General features: G+C 44.8%; 1 protein-coding gene across 3 annotated transcripts in view; it reads left to right on the forward strand.

The window, feature by feature from the left end:
• The window catches only part of GNAO1 (G protein subunit alpha o1), a 220,759-nt gene that overhangs the window by 150,611 nt on the left and 50,104 nt on the right, over positions 1-20,044 (forward strand). For all 3 annotated transcript variants that reach the window (XM_088471918.1, XM_088471919.1, XM_088471917.1), the window contains exon 4: positions 12,998-13,158. In XM_088471918.1, the coding sequence (XP_088328044.1) occupies positions 12,998-13,158 (161 nt within the window). The remainder of the gene's footprint in view (positions 1-12,997; positions 13,159-20,044) is intronic.

Below are 20,044 nucleotides of genomic sequence, written 5' to 3' on the forward strand. Positions count from 1 at the left end.
TCATGTGTCTGTTTTACGGAGGTGCGCCAACTGGCGCCGGAACGGGCATAGATGGGCACAAAACAATAAACCTCCAGATGTAGAGACCGTCCCGGGTTTACCATGCCTATGTAGCCTTTCTTCATTGTGCAAAATGGACAGCTTCTTAGTGGGCTATTCAATTAGTGGTAATGACCTCGTGGTGCTGGGATTCCGACCGTACCACCTACATGACAGCTTTATCCTCGCGTGCTGTGGAGATGCACCGGAAAATCTACGATGTTGAGTTGCTGTAATTAGCGGTGATGATAGCAGCAACAAATGTGATCACACAGCACCTTTAATTCAATACCCACTTAAAGATGGTGATGAACAAATTTTGGCCAAGATCTTCCTAAGCTTGTTTTGTATGGGCAGTGCATTAATATCCGAAAAAACACATAAACCTACCTCCTATAATTTCTGATCTAAAATTTGTGTGCATGAAAAGGGGACATGGATGGAGACTTGTCACATCACCCTGGGGTTGTGCCCAAAACTTTTAGTGCCAAGTGCCCCCCCATCTCCCTTTCCCCCTCCAATAAACACCTCTTTAATGATGCACACCTGCAGCTAGTGCGCACGGCAGTACAGGGGCATCACTCAGTGCGACATCCCTCAATTGTCCCCGAGTCAGGACAGAAAGCAAGAAGGTCATACCTGCCACAATTACCTAAATCTGACTCCAACAGGTGGTATTTTAGAGAAACATTATAATTAAGGGGTTGAAGTTCAGGATGATTTGACTTTTTCAGGCGTGCACATTGCTGCAATGGACTGAAAACACATACAATATTGTATCGGAGAACATCAGAAAAGGGGGCATGTTCTATGCATGCGGAGAACTGAGAGGAGCAACTGTGCATTAAAAAGTAAAAGTTCTGCTTTTTTCCTGTTTATTCTAGTTTAAAAATTACTCCCAATGTCACAAACCGTAGTTTAAAGTTAGATGTCAGCTTACATCCTTCTCTAGAACTTATCAATTGTTGTGGCTGCTCTGAATAGAGCTTATATGGATAAAAATGAATATAAAATTTGCAGATGAAAATATTATATACAGAAAATACAGAATGCCGAACTAAAGCCATCATAAACATCCTAAGTGTATATATTATATAAATAGTATAGGTTTAAAAATATAATATGGAAGTTGCAGGAGCACGCCCTTTTCGTGGTTTCCAGTTGATGCCAGTGCCTCTCATTTCTCTATGCTCCCCCCACCCCCCCTCCTTGTATATCTGTCCTCCCTCTCCTATTCATTTTTCACACGTCTCAGGGGCTGCTGGGAGATGAAATGTTGCTACGGCAACAAAGCTCATTAATGGAGCTTCTGTAGAGTGCTTTCTGGTGACGAGGACAGAGAGGTCTGGTATTCAGCTCCTTGTGATCTGTGAGACCAGTAACCTGGGGCTGTAAGACCAATTATATACATATCATTTTGTGCTGGAGTTACACACCCAGAGGTGCTAGGAAACATTTTTGTTAAGTGCTTTACAGCCAATGCCTTTGTGGCTATATTTCTGACAAGCAGTGGATGTTGGGAGACTTAAATGAACTTTAGAGCTTTGTGGTGTTTACCTACTTACCGGCCTATGAGCTGCCAGAATGCAGTTTTGTGAATGAGTCCTAATACACACAAAAATAAACAGCAAGTAAATGTACAGTATTTAAAAAAAAAACACATAATAATTAAAGTAAATAACTGAACAGAGGTGAACATATATATATTTTAAAACGTCAGAACAGGCGTCACAGAGGTACGTGTAATGCTGGCTACACACTGGCAGATATGTTGGCCGATATATCTTGTGTCTGTCGGCCAGTGTGTACCAGAGAGATTGTTTTTCTATTTGTGGTGCATTTACATTATTTGCTCTGCCCTGATTGGCACATCACAGTTTCTTGCTCTGGTGTGTGGAGTACTCCTTGGATTTCTATACTATGTCTTCCAGGGGTAAAGCTCCCAAGGAGGTGGGTGCTTCTGTGCTGGGAAATTGAGGGCTTTTGCTGCTGTGTTCTCTTCACAGGTCTTGGACCATGATGGTCTCTGTATTCGTTGTTTTACAACCCCACTGCACGTGGTTCCTTCAGCTGCACGTGCTGGTTCGATGCACATGTTGCCCACCTAGTCAAGAATACCACCCTTCCTCTTTCTAACATGGCATCCCTTAAGGATCCGACGGATAGGAAGTTGGAAACTCTTCTTAAGTCTATTTACTCTAATGCAGGTGTGGTAGCTCCCCCAGCCCTCGCATCAGCTTGGGTTGCTGAGGCCATAGGTCTTCCAGGAAGATTTCCTCACTTAAGATACCCACAGGAAATAACTTTTGTCTCACATAGAGCATATTTGTGAGGCGGCTTCTTATCTTGGGGAAGCGGCTATAGACACAGGTATACTAACTTCCAAGGTTTTGGCCTCTTCAGTGTCAGCTAGAAGAGCCCTCTAGCTTCGTTCCTGGCGGGTGGATTCAGACTCTAAGAAGGCCCTTGAAGCTCTCCCCTTTTTGGGGGATGTTCCCTTTGGTCTGGAACTGGATAAAATAGTCCCCACCACTGTAGTCACTAAGACGGCCTTTGTCCCTTTCGGGGCAGTCCCTAGGTCGTTCTCCAGTTCTCATGGATCCTCTGCTAAGGGTTCTAAACCAGCAGGTAAGCAACCCTGGTCTACTAGATGCCTGGCTGCTAAGCCAGCCGACAAGCCTGCTGCATGACGGAGCAGGCCTCCACCTGGGAGACACCAGCGTTGGAGGCTTGGCTTCTTCTTTTCTCCGAAATTTGGAAGGCTACCACGGAGGACGTCTGGGTAAGAGGGGAGGTCTCCCAGGGTTACGCATTAACCTTTCCGGAGCATCCTCTGACCCAGGTTTTTTCCACAGGCTCTTCCTTTGGATCAGGAGAAAGCAGGAGCCTTGAGGGAGTCAATTCGCTCTCTACTGGCCTCAAGGGTCATTGTTTCTGTTCCCACATCTCAGCGTGTTGCGGGCTTCTATGCCACTCTGTTTCTGGTCAGGAAGCCGAACAGGTCTTTACGACCGATTCTCCACCTGAAATCTTTCAACAAGTACTTCATTGACCTCCTTAGACATCCAGGATGCCTATTTGCATGTTCCCATCCGTCACCAGCGATTCCTCACGTTTGCGGTCCAGGAGGATAATTTCCAGTTTTGGGCTTTGCCGTTTGGTCTTTCCACAGTTCCTCGTGTCCTCACGAAGGGATCGGTATGGAATACCGCCGGCTGCATGTGTCCCTCCCTTTAGGGGTACCTAACCCTAACCTCCCCCCCAAGTGCCTAACCCTAACCCCCCCGTCCCCTAGCCTAACCCTAACCCTCCCCGGGGGGTGCCTACTCCTAAGTCCCACCCCGGGAGCCCCTAACCCTCCCACAAATGCCCCCCCCCCCACGGCTGTCCATGCCCGGCTTACCTTCGATCGGTATGCCGGGCGTCTGGCTCCCGGCGTAGGTAAAATGACAGGCATCGGGATTTCGACGCCTGTCGTTAGACCGCTGCCAGGATTAGACAGTCTGGAAGTCGGCATTTAGACCGTAGGCTTCCTGACTGCATCCCCTCACGAAGGTCATGGTGGCTCAACTTTGGAGCAGGGGAATCCAAATATTTCCCTATCTAGGCGACTTGCTTATCCTGGCACAGCCTCCGGAGGTTTTCAAAGAGCATGTCCAGGTCACGTTTGCTCTTCTCCAGGCCCACGAATGGGCCATCAATTGGAAGAAATCCTCTCTGACTCCCACTCAGGATATTGTGCATTTGAGGGCCTTGCTGGACTCCAGGGCTCAGTGGGTGTTCCTCCCGACAGACAGGGTTCGGGACTTGCAGTCCAGCATTCGTTTGTTTCTGCATCGCCGCCAGGTGTCAATTCACTCTTGCATGCAGATTCTGGGCTCTCTGGTCTTCACCTTCGACATGGTGGAGTATGCCCTGTTTCACTCATGGCCTCTCCAGTTGGAGATTCTAGCCCGGTGGAACAAATCTCATCTACAGCTCATGTCTCAAATGATTGTTCTCTCTCAGGATGTGTCACTCCCTCTTGTAGTGGCTCCAGGGGTCCCATCTGACCAGGGGACATCCCTTTTGGGTTCAAGACTGGGCTCTCTTCACCACAGATGCAAGTATTCTTGGCTGGGGGCGGTCTTCTGTCAGCAGACTTTTCAGGGTCATTGGTCGGCTGAGGAGAGCCAATTGCCGATCAACATTCTGCAACGCCGTGTGGTATACAGAGCTCTTTGTCGGACTTTGCCTCTTCTCCGGAGTCACCCAGTCCAGGTACAGTCCGACAACGTGACGGCTGTCACCTACATAAACCATCAAGGCGACACTCGCAGTCGCGACGCCATGAGGGTGGTCAGTCGCATTCTCCTGTGGGTGGAGAGGCATCTTTTGACCCTGTCGGCGGTTTACATTACTAGAGTGCAAAATTGGGAAGCGGACTTCCTAAGCAGTCAGGACGTTCATTCAGGGGCAAATATGCTCTACATCCAAACGTCTGTGAACTTCTGGTTCTTTGCTGGGGCTTGCCGGACATCGACATGATGACGTCTTGTCACAATCACCAGGTTCCGAGGTACTGCTCATGCACCAGAGATCCCAGTGCCTTCCTTGTGGATGCTTTGGTGGTTCAGTGAACCTTCCTGCTCTTTGTACATCTTCCCTCCAATCTCTATGATTCCGTGGATCCTCCGCAAATTGAAGTTGGAGGGTGGCAAGGCGATCCTAGTGGCTCCCAATTTACCGCGAAGAGCATGGTATGCGGATCTTCAGGACCTTTCCAACAATGCTCCTCTGTGTCTTCCACTGCTGCCAGATCTTCTGTCTCAAGGCCCGTGCTTTCATCCGCAACTGGCCAGTCTCGCTTTGACGGGGTTGCTCTTGAGACAATCGTCTTAAGAGTTATGGGATTCTCCAGATCAATCATTAGCACTATGCTCAATGCCCATAAGCCCTCTTCAGCTAGAATTTACCATTGGGTTTGGAGAACTTACTTTGACTGGTGTTATTTTAATCTTAACCCCTGGTCATTCCGACTCTCTCGAGTTCTCTCCTTTTTGCAGGCGCAGCTGGATTTTGGCTTCTGCCTTGCTTCACTGAAAGTGCAGGTTTCAGCCCTTTCTGTTCTCTTTCACAGACAGATTGTGCTGTTACCTGATGTATGAACTTTTATTTTTCAGGGTGTCCTCCATGTACAGCCTCCATTTTTACCGCCGGTAGCTCCTTGGAATTTGTCCTTGGTTCTTAGAGCCCTTTAGTCTTCGCCTTTTGAGCCTTTAGACACTGTGGACATTCGTTGGCTTACTTGGAAGACTCTCTTCCTTCTTGCCATAGCTTCTGCCCGGTGGGTGTTGGACTTTTGCTCTCCATCTCTAATCTTTCAGCAGGACAGAGCTGTCCTTCGAACGTGACTAGGCAACCTTCCTAAAGTTGTTTCCAGGTTCCACATAAATCATGAGATTGTGGTTCCTTTTTTCCAGCTTCCGTATTCTTCACCGGAGGAGACCTCTTTGGATCTCATGCTCTCTAGATTTATGTGGACAGGACAAAGGACTTGTGCAAGACAGATGCTCTTTTTGTCCTGTATGACTTTCACAAACTGGACTGGCTGGCTACTAAGCTGTCGCTAGCCAGATGGATCAGTTTGACTTTTCAACGTGCTTACGCTGCGGCGGATCTTCCAGCCTCGTCCATGGTGACTGCTCGTTCAACCCGGGTGGTGGGAACTTCGTGGGCAGTGCAACTTGGTGCGGCTATGTGGTCCTCTGCCAATACGTTCCTTAAGTTCTTAGTCTTTTGGGCGAAGAGTTCTCAGCACAGCCAAGGAGCGCCCCCTCCTTTAAGGGATCAGCTTTGGGACGTCCTAGGGTAGAGCCTGTGTCCCCATGGAGGAAGAAGAGCCTATTTCCTAGAAGTTTCACCAAAAAAAAGGAGATTTATGTGCTTACATGTTTAAACCTTTTCTTCGATTCCATAGGGGAGTAAGGGTTCCCACCGTGACGCAACTGGCTTGTGTGGCTTTGCCCTGCTTCCAGTTCTCCTGTTCACATTACCTGTGTGGTTGGACCTGTGTGTCTGCCGGTCTTCCTTCTCCATCTCGCTCCTTGCATTAGCCTTGTTAACTTAACTTAACTGAAGTGCCTGGGGGTGGGGTATAGGGGGATGGGGGAGCCTAGGCTGTGTTGAATAAGTTTAACTATGTGGTGCCCAGACTACAACCCACCAACTATACCCAGCGTAGAGCCTGTGTCCCCTAAGGAATCGAAGAAAAGGATTTAACAGATGAGCACATAAATCTCCTTTTTTTTTTATGGTGAAACTTCTGGAAAATAGGTTCTTTGCTCCTTTGTATATCAAATTGTTAACACTGGAGAAATCCGAGATTTCTCGTACCTTAACCCATTTAGCAACTTGCCACAATCTCCAGAATTAGGCAATTAAGCAGTGAAAGCCCTAAAGGCCCCTACACACTGTACGATATTTTCAACGATATTGCCATTTTCGACCAATTGGAACGACATATCGTTTAAATAGTGCCGTCTGTAGGCACGATAGCGATGCTGATGCGTGCTCCCACTGTCCTTGGTCGGTGATCTCTTCAACATGCAGAAAGATCACAACATGTCTTTCACGATTTGACACACATCGTTCCATGTGTACGCACGATGAACGATTTGTCATCACTTTTCCTGGCCACTTTGTGCCAGCCGACTGGGAGACAGAAGATGCTTCGTGAGGTTGTTTGCTGCCAAATGATATATCTCTAACGACTCATCAATATCGCTGATCGGTTGTATAATCGTTCCATGTGTATGCACAATATCATTTGTCCGGAAGTGTTCAGGAGTTCTAGGGAAATCGTTAACAAAATTGGATCGTTACCTACTTTGTACTGTGTGTACCGTCCTTAACTCTTAGCGCTAGGTAACTCCATCATGAGGTGGCGTTGCCTATTCCCGGCGGAATTGGTATGACACTTGTTAGTCGGTATGCTATCCCTCCCCCTACCTTAACCCTCCCTCTTTGGTGCCTAACCCTAACCTCCCCCCTAGTGCCTGAACATAACCTCCCTCTCCCCGCACGGTACACCTAACCCTTCACCTTAGTGGATATCCTTAAAACTTTGACTGTAATGGCAGAGTTTGGGAACCTCTGCACTATATGATCGATCGTCTGCTATGTCGGTCCAATGTAGATCGGAGCAATATATTGGACACATCGTATAGCATATATGCCCAATCCATCGTCCACTGCCATTGTTCATTGAATCATCCCATCTGCTGTGAGGCACACCACATGGGATTATTTCACGCCTGACGCGGTAGTACATGCAGCATGTAATGATACATTGCACCATTATACAGCGAGGCAATATATTGTTACATCACATTGCTGGGTCACACCGTCATTTAGGTGTGAGTAGACGAGATCACGAAGCATGGAGATACCGCTGATGGGCACCAGAAAGGTATATGTATCATGACTAGAAGAAGCATTACAAAATGAAAGGTACCGCTGATTGTAGCCCATATTGATTAATTGAGCCCTTTTGTATCATTTTTTTTTTCATAGACTTGTGTTCACCTCCACAGTCTTTCGGCTTTTCATAAATCAAAGTTACAAAGCTATATATAATATAGAGATATATAAATCAGACCCAGGATTGGAAGGAAGAGAGATTCAAATAGATGGACAATTGGTAAGTATGATATATTAACTTTCACTACGGGGGTCTATTCATCAATGTGACCAGGTCAGTGTAGTGTCCACACTAAATAACAGACCCAATCACCATTGCTGTCCCAGTGTGGCATACTGTCCATACATCAAGCATTGATGCGGGAACTGACAGCATCTGCAGTTTGCGTTAGCCCGCTGAGCTACGCTCATACTATTGGAATGAGATCCTGAGTGCAAAAGTGTACACTGTGGCTGTTCAGGATCACGGGGGTAGCTCCTTTTATGAAGCAGCTGTCCAGGCACCAGAGCAATACTTATTTGCTCTGGTGGATTTGTATCTGCCGCCACGAATGGCGGCAAGTTAGATACATTACATGTATAGAGACATTGCATGTACATAATGGTTCAGCCCCTAGATAAGGATATTATAAGAACTAAAAATGTTTGTCCTGGATAAGAACACTGTCTTGTACTTTTAAATGATTACTGAACTCCTCACAGAGTTCATTATCGCCTACATTATAAGAGCTTAGTTATATGTCACTCCATTAATCATTAGGAAGCGTTGTGTATTATATAGAAAAGTGCACCACCTACTGCAGATAATAAGCGTATTAGAAGTCAACTGAGAATGCCATGCTGTACATCAAAGTACTTTGTACCTCAGCATCCTTGTGCCTTCCTGTGGTTACATAATTCGAATTTACATTATGCTGTATATTCGATCTATACTTTTATACCGTTTCAGTCCTTTCTTAATTAACATTGTCATTTCTCATTACATCATCACGATGAAACGGCATGAAACATCGCACCGGCGCAGTGGATGAAGGCGCGATGTGTCGTTCATGCTGCATTTAGGAGGACGGCGTTGATCATCACATTGTCCCACCTGCTGTGCAGCACAACACGTGGGACGATGCAATGAACGACCCACGGGCACATGCGATCGGTCATACACACTATGCAATCCACAGAATATATCATTCCGATCCCCGTCGAAACGATACATCTTGTGAGGGATTGCATAGTGTGTACCAGCTGTAAGTATCCCTCCTTGCTTTTCTGGTGTCATTCTCGCATAGTGTTTTATGCACATTTAAAAGAAAATGAAAACAGCAAGAGGTGTACATTTTTTAAAATTCTCCACCTTTAATTTAAAAAAAGACTTTCTCCAATTTGCTGGACCTATCACGTGTAAATAATGTACCTAAGTCTAGTAGTTGTTGCATTTCTTTATCCATATACTGTAGCTACAATTTGTGCCTCCTCGCCCATCCCCTGTCATAGGCATGCTGCCTCTAAGCTTTTCATTAAATGGACCCCTACTTCCATATTTCTAGAGGTCGGCAGACAGATGGCGAGGCTGCATCCTCAGCCTGGAGGGACGGCGTGATGGCACATGGGGGCCAGGAAGCTAGAATCAGGCCCAATGCAAGATATATATTTCAAATGTAAATTATGCCCACTGTGCCCAGAGAGGGGGGAATTTGTGTTAAAGGTTAGACCCAGCATGAGATGCGTCCTGGAGAGAGAAGAATGAGCACAGTGTTGCTCACAATTAATTGGACTCTGAGATCTAATGAAGCCGAACATTGAGGCGTCAAAGCCTTGTTTGCTCTGCCGGACACAATACGGGGTGGATTGGGAGCTAGTTTTGTTATTTAAGGCTCTTCATTGCCAGAAGGGTTCTGTCTATCAAATAAAATAAATCAGATTTACAGGTATGCAATCAATTATCCAGAATGCTTGAGTATCTGGGTTTTCTAGATCAGGAGGATTGACCGACATTTGGATGACCTAAAATCTCAATTTCACAATAACCCATGACTTTCCAAACCATGCTCCCGACATTCGTATTACGTTGTTTAGCAGACCTCTTAACGGGAACCTTTAAGTATAAAGAGTTTAGGTCAGTGGCACTAATTTAGGTTTTTTTGTTCTCTCCTGGTCTTTGGGACTTTTCAAATAACTGGTTTACTGGTAAAAGATGCCATAGCTACTGTATATGCAATATATAATATATATATATATATATATATATATATATATTAGTGTGGTAGGTACGATAATCATGACCTTTTATACAGACGCTTAAATAGTATAGTGCTGATTGACACTCACCTGATATATTTGTTGGGTTTTCTCCTGCTTAAGAACAAAGGATCGCACCGGACTTGATTTCCAATACAAGCTTATTCACATCAATTTATTCACTCCAGATTTTCTAGGTTAGGAAATGCCCAAATGCCTTTGCCATAATGTTATTGATATACTTAGATCACTTGTCTCACACTGTTTATTGTAAAATAATAACATTCTGGGGTCTACGTACTGAGCCTTAGAGAGAGATAAAGTGAACGGAGATAAAGTACCAACCAATCAGCTCCTAACTCACTTTGCAGGCTGTGTTTGAAAAATAACAGTTAGGAGTTGATTGGTTGGTATTTTATATGGTGTAGTGTAACTTGTGGTGATCACAGTTTGTCTTTAGTGTAGCATAAGATCTGGAAATGCTAACATTAATGTGAGGTTGGATATAGTATAATGCAGTGGTTCTCAAACTTGGTCCACTTGGAGATGGAACCTCCAGCCCATATCCTGAGGAAGGACCATAGAGTCTGAAAAGCGTTGATGGTGGTGGACCGAGCACTTATATGAACTACCAGTGGGTATCTGTTGTTGTCTGTACCAACTTGACCTGTGATTGAAACCTTGATTCCCGGGTATTGTCGTTGTATCCTGTGAACAGAGACGCTGGAGGTTCCATCTACATGTGTATGGATGTACTGAATGAAGAGTGCATTGTATAATAAAAAACTTTTTTACTACTAAAAATTGACCAGACTGAGGAGTAAGGATTTTGTTCCATCCGGAATTAAAGAAACCTTTATGTGTATGAACCAAGAGGAGTATGTGGTGAGTACATGTCCACTTACTCGGTAGAAGAAAATTGGGGAAGTCTTCTGGAGTAGAATATAATGATAAAGTATAAAGAAACCTTTGAGGGAACAGTAGTTTTTGCTGCATGGTGAGTGCGAACCAGTCTGTACTTTACAGAGTGAGAGTTGGGAGAAGAAGGATACAGACAGAGAAGTGTGCGAAGGGAAGGTGTCTACTGAGTCCCCTATAAGACAGTACTTGTGGATTACCCCAAAAACTTTGTTTTATTGTGTTTAAGTAAGGAGTGGTGTTCCTAGAGGTAGACCGGAGCTGCAGTCGGTGGCGCTAGTTATAACCACATTTTTTTCTATTGTATAATTTAGTAGGTACTTAATGTCACGCAAAGCAACTATTATTCTGAAGGACGTGGTCGTATTCAGGTTAGTAGGTTATCACAAATGGAAGTGCAGGATATTTGTTCATCTCTAGGTAATGTAACTTGAGGGTGGCAATATCCAATGCAAATAAAGTATTTTATATTACAATAAATGCATATGAATACATGGGAAATGCTTATTCTTTCTTGCTTTGTGACATTTAATCTAACAGGACTTCATTGTCACATTTGTGGCTTGTGCACCACACTGTGACTAATGTCACACTGGGCTTAGGGTAATGGTTGGTGGTTTAATTACAGAGATGATTGCAGCACGCATGGTGTAATGTAATCGTTCTATTTCATGTACCTGGAAGTTATTTCCATGCTCTCGGTTTAATTTAGTGCCTTGAGATTTTCAGTAACAAACAATGACTACAGGAAGTATACGTTTAGTCACATACACAAGCTGAGTGGCAATGCATGCTGTATTGTAATTGGTTCAATTCCAGAATTGTTTAAGTGGCAGATTCATCATAGAGCCCAATCGTAGCTAGAAAAAAACAGGGGCCAACGCCAGGGTTAATCCTTTTGCGTAGGGAAGATATTTAACAATAATTGTGACACCACTTGTACCTCCACAATACCTTCTCTGTTATCACTATTTTATCATGGTGATAACACAGCCAAAGCATTAAAACATTTCATTTTCTAATTGCTGTAATTCATAATTTACATTTACTATGCATGCAGATGTAACTGAAGACCAAATATAGGTTTTCTGTTCCACAGTACATGCAGTAACCAGCAAACTGTCTCAAGTATGTACAAATCCACAGACTGGCCTGGCAAGGCAGTAAGCTACAGTACTGTTCACTGGTTCCGGACCAGTATCGCCAGGTCAGAGTACTGCTGCAGTTTGCACATACCGTACGCACAGAAGATATTGTGACTGCAGTGCTCCTGTCACATAACTGAGCTCGTATGTCAGGACTGGGACACACTTTATACATATGGACTGCTTCCTAAAGTATATTTTGAGGAATGGAGGCAATCAACTTTTGCTCCTATAACTGGGAGGGTGGCTCTGGCCTTGACATCATAGCTCAATGCCAATTCCCAGCACATCATCCACATGAATGGACAGCAGCCGATAGCATCACTGTTAAGAGGCTGCTGTACCTTCATGCCAGCACCTGGGCTCCATGTGGGTGGGTCGGGGGGGGGGATTTAAAACTGAGCAACGATAGATCACTCATTCAGGTGCCCCCTACATCTTGGTGCCCTTGAGGACTGCCTAGGATTACTTTGTGGTAATACCATCCTTGCCCATCACCCACACACACTGAAGGTGACAGTGACATTATTGTGAAATAAAAAACACACTTCTCAATTACAGTAGATTGATATGAATACTGGTTTATCCCACAAAATGGCTACCTTCTTGCTGTGTAGACGTTGGCTACACTTTAAAAAAAAAAAAAAAGTATCATTGACGTTTCATTTATTTAAAATAGAAATATTCTGGGGCTCTGGAGTCTGGAGAATCCGTTCATCAGATATAAAAAGTACTTCTCAGAATCCTGGAACTACAAGATTAGAGATACTGACTCAGCCAGTCCTTTGGTCAATTGTTTTGGAAATAAAGTGTAATTATCAGAGTTCAGTGGAATCCATATACGTTTCCATCTACTTTCCCGGCTGGTTTTTATAAATAATCAGGATTATCGGAAGGATTCTCTTACAAACATGTTGAATGGAGATTGTGACAATGGTTTGTTGCTGGTCAGTCCTCTATTTCCCAGGCTGTGTTGTATGGCCATTTAGAGTTGTGGTGATTATAATCGATCATTATTCTGCTAGGATTAGAAATTGCTTGCTATTAGCAGTAGATTGTTAACCCTAAAGCTGCTAGATATTTAAAACCTAGATTGTTTTATCCTGTCTGTGTTATGCATTTTTTTAGGTGGTTCGAGTTCTTATTTAACATTTAAATCTCTCATTTAACATCTTTTTTACCTTTCTACTTTACCACAGGCTGATGCCAAGATGGTATGTGACGTGGTGAGTCGTATGGAAGACACAGAACCTTTCTCTCCCGAGCTTCTGTCAGCCATGATGAGACTGTGGGCAGATTCTGGAATCCAGGAGTGCTTCAATCGATCCAGGGAATATCAGCTTAACGACTCTGCTAAATAGTACGTGACGCGTTTCTGTTACAGAACAAAGACTTGCATCAAACGTTTGGTTTTCATCAACATCTACAACCCTGTTCAAAATGTTGCTTAATTCGGCTTTCCAATGATAGTAGATTCCTTCAAGTATAACAATTGTCTTTTTTTAAATTTCATTGAGGCAGATTGGTTCGTTAGCCTTTAAGTGGCACTGTAGTATTTAGAACATATTTTAAGGAACTGCCCATGTCATATGGCAGAGCGCCTCATTCCTAATCACACACAAGTTCAGGCCGTATCTTGTTAATATTTTTTTCCCAACTGCGCATGCGCAAGTGCCGACGTACGCATCTCAGAGCGGCTACTAGCAATCCTGAGTCAATCCCATCTCAGCTTCTCACAGATGGCTGAAAGGTCGTTACTGGGTGGCAACAGGCTAGAGGTGCAACCTATTCTGAGTTATGCACATCAAACGCATCTTCAGCACCAGCCTGTAGTAGGAGTAAATGCTGTACCAGTGATGACGGCACTAGCGGCTGGAAGACTGGGATCAGTGTGATCGCATAAATGCGCACAACTCAGAATACTGGCAGATAGTCACATGGGGCTTACAATGGCTGTAGGCATCCAGAATTGCGACCGCAGTATGTGCAACTGAGGATCTGTCCCAAAGTCTCTAAACTACACAGCACCAATATATTGCTGGATATACCTTTCTCACTACAGGGCTGCATTATGCAAAGTGTAAGTTTTGAGCATGCTGAATGTAGTTGTCTTATGTCTCTTGTTAATAGTCCATGTTTAGACATCTTCAAGGAAGCGACAGTTATTTCTTTTTGCTTTTTGTGCATTTTGTATGTATATTTAATTGGGGTGTTCTAATCACAAAGGTCTGCAGGTACTTCATATTTATTGGTAGTTTTCTTTGTAATATGGCCACGCACTAAATATTTAGTCCTGCACTCTCAATCATTTGACAACAACGTTGGGGTGCTTCCAAGGACACCAAGGTCCCCAAAATAAAAGCAGATTTCCTGGAAGGAAGGATGCACTCGCCGTTTTCATAACGTATCAGATTTTATTCATCATAAGGCATCATCAGAGGAGTATGATCGTGGTCGACGTTTAGGTAGACATCTGGACCTTTTTCAAGACCTCAATTCAATCACGTCACACATATATAGTATTTGGACAACAATATGACATAATTCTGTGAAAGATAAGAAAAAAACCAAATAACCTGTCTGTCAGGCTCCTGTAAAACCACACGTGATTGGAAATGAAAAATTAGCTGTGGCTCACACTGGCACCACACCACAGTGTGAACAAACAACTCATATGCTGCCAATTAACCTGTGCTCCCGGCATGCAAACTGTAATATACTAGAGTAATGTGCACAGATAGTGAGATACCTCTAATCGAGTCCAACGACGGCATAGGCAGATTAAATATCTCAACATAAGGCAATAACACTATATGAAAATAGGGGCATGGTCAGGCATTGACCGGTTCATAAGACAACCCATAGACCTGTGGGGATATAGTGTGGTTGTAATCCCACATATAGCCAAATCAAACAAATAATGCAACCATCGTGCAAAATGCACGGACGCTTACCCAAAGTTCCAAGTCAGGTCATGTAGCCTGCCGCCACTTACTGCACGGCGCTGCGGGTACCGTCATTAATGTAAGCTCTCTACTCTGTCCCGGCTAAAAAAGCCGCCCGACCGGAAGTCGTCATCAACAATACAACTTCCGCATGTCAGAGTGACACGCAAGCCGCCTGAGGTTACTAGGCAATGTATGATAGCGCCCACGTGACTAGGCAATGTCACATGTGGTCTGGAATGACGGAAAAAAATTGATGGAGCATATAGGTATATGTTAATAGGAACCTGATGAGACTGACAGTGTAATGATACAAATCTGGGTGTACAAAAATGTGCTATACATTCTGGTAGTATATACATCTTTATGACACTAGTTATAAATGTTAATATTCAATTGTACCCAAAAGTATCAAAAGTAAACTTTTGATACCTGATTCAGAGATGCACACAATGCCGATTTTATGCGATTGTTTGCCATTGCGCATGTGTGTCAGCCGCACGGCAAACGCTCATCGATTGTTTTGCGATTACGCCTGCACAGAGGATGCATTCGCAAATTGAGTGACAGGTAATCAGCATTTGGGGGAGGTAACGGGAGGGTGGCTAGGCAAACGCAGGTGTGTCTGGCTGTTTCATGGGCATGCATAAATTAGCTATTGCGATCTCCTTTGCAGCATGATAGCGCTCTGCGTGTCAGGAGAGACGTAGTGTGAGACAGGTCAGACTTGCTGCATGGCTGACCGATCTGCGTTGATGTTACCGATGAATACGCTGGTGAGCGACGTCTGACAGATATGAGAAGACAGCAGTGGGCGTCCCTATTCTTGGGTAGCCTTGGGAAACCGCATATTTTTGTAGCTGTGTTCTGTGCAAAAATCACAGATGCATTAGAGTACATCTTTGAATCAGGCTGTATATTTGTGCCCTTACAATGAGTGGTTCTCATACCCACCACCCAGGTCTATCTCCATCCTCTTCTATCAGGATACAGTAGAGTTAGTGAAGTTCGCAGTAGGCCCTGTTCGTGTAAATTTAGTAGTAAGCATAAGTTCAATGTACTAGGCTACCCATGCCTGTGTCAGCTAGACAATTACAGTTGTCACCATCTGGTATAAAGTGTAGTTTTTGTTACATCTTTTCCTCCTGCTCAGTCCTTGGTTGCATTAATAAGTTATATCACATGAAATAGTTGTCCAGAGAGCTGACGCTCACTAATCGGGATAATCAAACTCTTTCTACAGCATTTTCCAGCGCTCTTTTCCCACCTTGATTTCTTTGCAGGGTGTCTATTTACTGCTGTACATTTTGCATCACTCAATACTCCTTTAACGTTGTCTCTTAAGGCCCCCATACATTTGCAATGGATTAGGGCAATTTCCCGATCCCCAGACACTGGGGCCGGAGCATCGGTGAAATTCAACTTTTTGGATTTTCCTGTTTTGCCAATCCCGACCAAAATATGATCATGGTCAGCAAATCTGCGAATTTTAACATGAAGAATTTCAGTGATTCCACCAAGGCATCACCGATCATAGAAGGCGGTTCCAGTCACTTCTGAGAAATGCAGGCAGATGTATGGGGCCCTTTAGAGCGTACATCCGCACGCCCAGCAAGTTGACAAGTCATGCTGATTGCTCCTGGCTTGGCTGAGCCTCCGATCTGTTGCCTCTACTCTCAGCAGTCCCCCTCTCTTCCTGCCACTTGCTGAGCCCAGAGCCTCAGTTTTTTAGCTAAAGCTCTGCTTCTGGTGCATCACTCAACATAGAGAAGTCCTGAAATCAACCTATTAAACCTACTGCTATATCATTCTTCACTCTACAGTGGTCACTATTTCTAGCCTCCGTTAGTTCTGAAGGCGAGGAAGAAGGTTACACTCTAAGACACCAATTTTAGAACGGTGCACAAAGAAGATAATTTTTTTCCTCGTACACAGGAGTGGACCTTTACAAATACTCTGGTCCTGTGACCATCAAAGTGGGTCCATTTACACTGGAACTTTCTGACAAACGTGCTACTCTTTTCAAAGTTTATATTACCATGCTGTCCCTTTCTGCGTTGAGTTGCCCCTAATTCATTGACTGTTGTAGCAATGTGGTGCATGGGACACAGACAGTGGAGCACTGGGATCCTCCGTAGAGTCTGCAGTCATGGTTCTTGCTGCTATTCTTACAGTTTCCTTTGCTGCTGGGTTCCCCCTCCTCCTCCATTCATGTGTACTCTTGCTGGGGGAGTGGGTGTGTTAGGGTAAAATGTCTGCCAGCATATGAAAAGAAAAATCCTGGATTACGTTCAGTTACTGGTCGAATACGTTTATTTTCTACAGACGGGACTGCGTGAGGGTTTGGGACAATGGGCTGGGGGATGGCAGTTAACAGAAAAGCTGCTTAGAAGAGAAAAAGAAGTGGCTGCAAATCACACTGTTTATGTAGAACAGAGCCCTGCTGTAACAGCTCCTCCATCACCCAGCCATTCCCCTTACCACCACCCACGGCAGTCAGTGAATCATTCCACTACTGTCACCTCCTCGTTCCTTCGTTCTCCTGTATTATCTATTCCCCTTCCCTCTTCTGTGATACACACAGGAGTTGTCCATCTAAAGCGATGGCAGTAGTGAGTCTCATTATATCGCACTTTCTCCCTCTGATACAAGTGAGACAGAGACGGCGATGGCTGCCCAGCTGTAATTTTGCCATGTTAGAGGCTGCCCCATTGCTCCAAGCCAATCCCTCAGCATCTCATAAATCCCTGGTTTCCATAGCAACCCTGAGATCTCCCTGTGCTGCAGAATGCTGAAGATCATATAAAGAGATGCGAATCTGTGTGCACATATGTTCGAGTGCTGTATATCTGTGTTGAGTGATCAGCCCATCCCTTCACTGCATTCGTATAAAATAATGTAAAGATACTTGTGTGTGCAGATTATGCATGTGTATATGTGGGTGCATTGCTTACCATACATATTTCTCTTATCCATTAGCCTGATGCTGTTGCAAATAAAGGATTTTTGCATCACTAAATAGTATGCCGCCAATAAACCCAAAAGCCAGACCATAATCAGTAGTATATGTAACTCTAAGGTTTAAAGGGGGCACTAATGAATCACTCTGCCCACTAGCCAAGGTGAGCAGACTCTTAATACGAGTCTCACTCCCCTTATGTCATGAAACATTTATTTACTATAATCGTCAGCAATCATTTGTCAGTATCATCTTCTATTCATAATTTTAGCAAGCAGGGAAGGGATAGTACATATATTGTGATGGAAGGTGCTACCAGAAACATAAATAGAACCAATCCTGCTAATGCTGCGCTTTAGACCTATAGCACAAATCAGATTATATCACTCAGTCTATAGTGCAAGGTCAGATCATGCAAAGTCTGATTGGTTATTAGCGTTTCTTCTTCAGGGTCCATAGGGTCCACAGAATCTACCTTTGGGTATGTGGTTGGAGAGGTCCATTGCACCAGACAGCTACAGCTTTAAAGCTCCCAGCATGCACTAGTCCTCCTTCCTATGTACCCCGCCTCCAGCCACAGGCATTCAGTTTTTTTTGTTTGGCGCACGGTAAGTATCCAGACGCACCTGTTTAACAGCGGGGCTGCCTAGGCAGTCCCAGGCTTTTTTCTTTTATGATTTACCTTACTTTTTTTAACATCTGAGTGAAAGGTACTAAGCACCAAATAGGCGCAGGTACTGCGACTCTATCTACCTTCACCGATGCCAAAATGCCAGTACCGCTATATGCCCTGTGGATTTTGGCGGGCCTCAGCGAGGCTTAGCTAGCGGCGTCGCTGGGGTCCGGACTGTGATCGGATTCACGGAGATGGGAAACGTGCGCGACGCAGTCAAGGCCCCCGGTGTCTGAGACGCACCAGAGGCAGCTGCTGGTGAAGGCCTCGTGTAACGTGCACTCACTAAGGCGGCCGGGGCCATCTCGTCTGTCGCCGGGGATGGGTAGTAGACATACTAGAGCGCACTAGTTAGCGTCTACTACTGTGAGGCCAGTGTACCCGTGCCGTCAAAATCACAGCTTAGGGGAGATAGGTGCTCCCCCGGCCGCTCCTCTCCCGACCCAGACGCAACTTACGGTTACGGATTCCCGCCTCTGGTTGCTACTTTTGACCACAGTTATGCGTACTGGTGCAGGCTGGTTGTCTAAGAAGTCTGGTCTGTCTCCCTGTATACCTCTCCACTGGGTTTGGTATATAGCGCTCTATATCCTGCCAATACCCCGGCGGGACTGGTCAGTTGATTCAGAGTCAATTTGCAATGGTTGCATTTATGCATTGTATGTGACTTTCATGCTAGCTGCTGTATATATACTGTCATTTGTTTTCAAACTGTCAGTTATATCTATCACTGTGTTTCTCCTCATTCCTCTGAAAAGGTGTGTGGGGTTTCTCATATGTGAAGTGGGTCACATTGCATTTTTACTGTGCACCTTATACCGATCACAAATTGGTCATGTCTGAGGGCAAAGGTGAGCAGGGTGAGCCTCCGGTGCTCAAGTCATGTAAATCCTGTTTTGCAGGCCTGTCTGAACAGGATTTTGTGCAAGATGGATTGTGTTGTGCCTGTTGTAAACAGACACTTTTTTCTATCTGGTACACCTGCACCTACACAAGAGCCATCTTGGGTGGCGTCTTGGTCGCAGGTTTTGTCGCATATGGTGGATTCTGTCGCAGCGTTGCGTGCTCCTACCACGATATTGCCTCCTACTGTGGGATACCCTCAGCAGTTGCATCCTTCTATGTACATGTCCCCTATGAATCCCTGTTGGTTTGATTCTTCTGCTCACTCTAGTCAGAGTATGCTGCCGTCTATAGCCCCACAGAAGGGAGTACAGGCAAATAGACCAGTGGCAGTAAAGAAGCAGGGGAATAAGATAAGTTCTCTTCAAACATTGCCTCAGGATTCTGATCCAGCCTCCTCATCAAACTCTGATACTCACAGTTCCTGGGTCTTACTCAGTGGAAGAAGACCATCAATCCTCTGTGGATGTCCCCTCTCTGGTGAGAGCTGTTAGATCTGTACTCAGTATAGAGGAAGAGGAGATGCCGCCGAAAGCTAAGACTCCGGTCTTTAGGCGTCAGAAGGTGGCTAGAGATAATTTTCCTCAGTCTGAGCAACTGACGAATCTCATGTCTGAAGCATGGTCTACTCCAAATAAGCATTTCCATGCTACAAGGAATTTAACCTCTTGATATCCATTTGCTCATGGTGAATGTAGCACATGGGAAGTTCCTCCATCAGTAGATGCTCACGTGACTAGAATGATCAAGAGCTCTATGTTGCCCA

The sequence above is a fragment of the Taudactylus pleione genome, unplaced genomic scaffold, assembly GCF_031769625.1.
Source record: "Taudactylus pleione unplaced genomic scaffold, aTauple2 ptg000117l, whole genome shotgun sequence".
In the NCBI taxonomy this organism is placed as follows: Eukaryota; Metazoa; Chordata; class Amphibia; order Anura; family Myobatrachidae; genus Taudactylus; species Taudactylus pleione.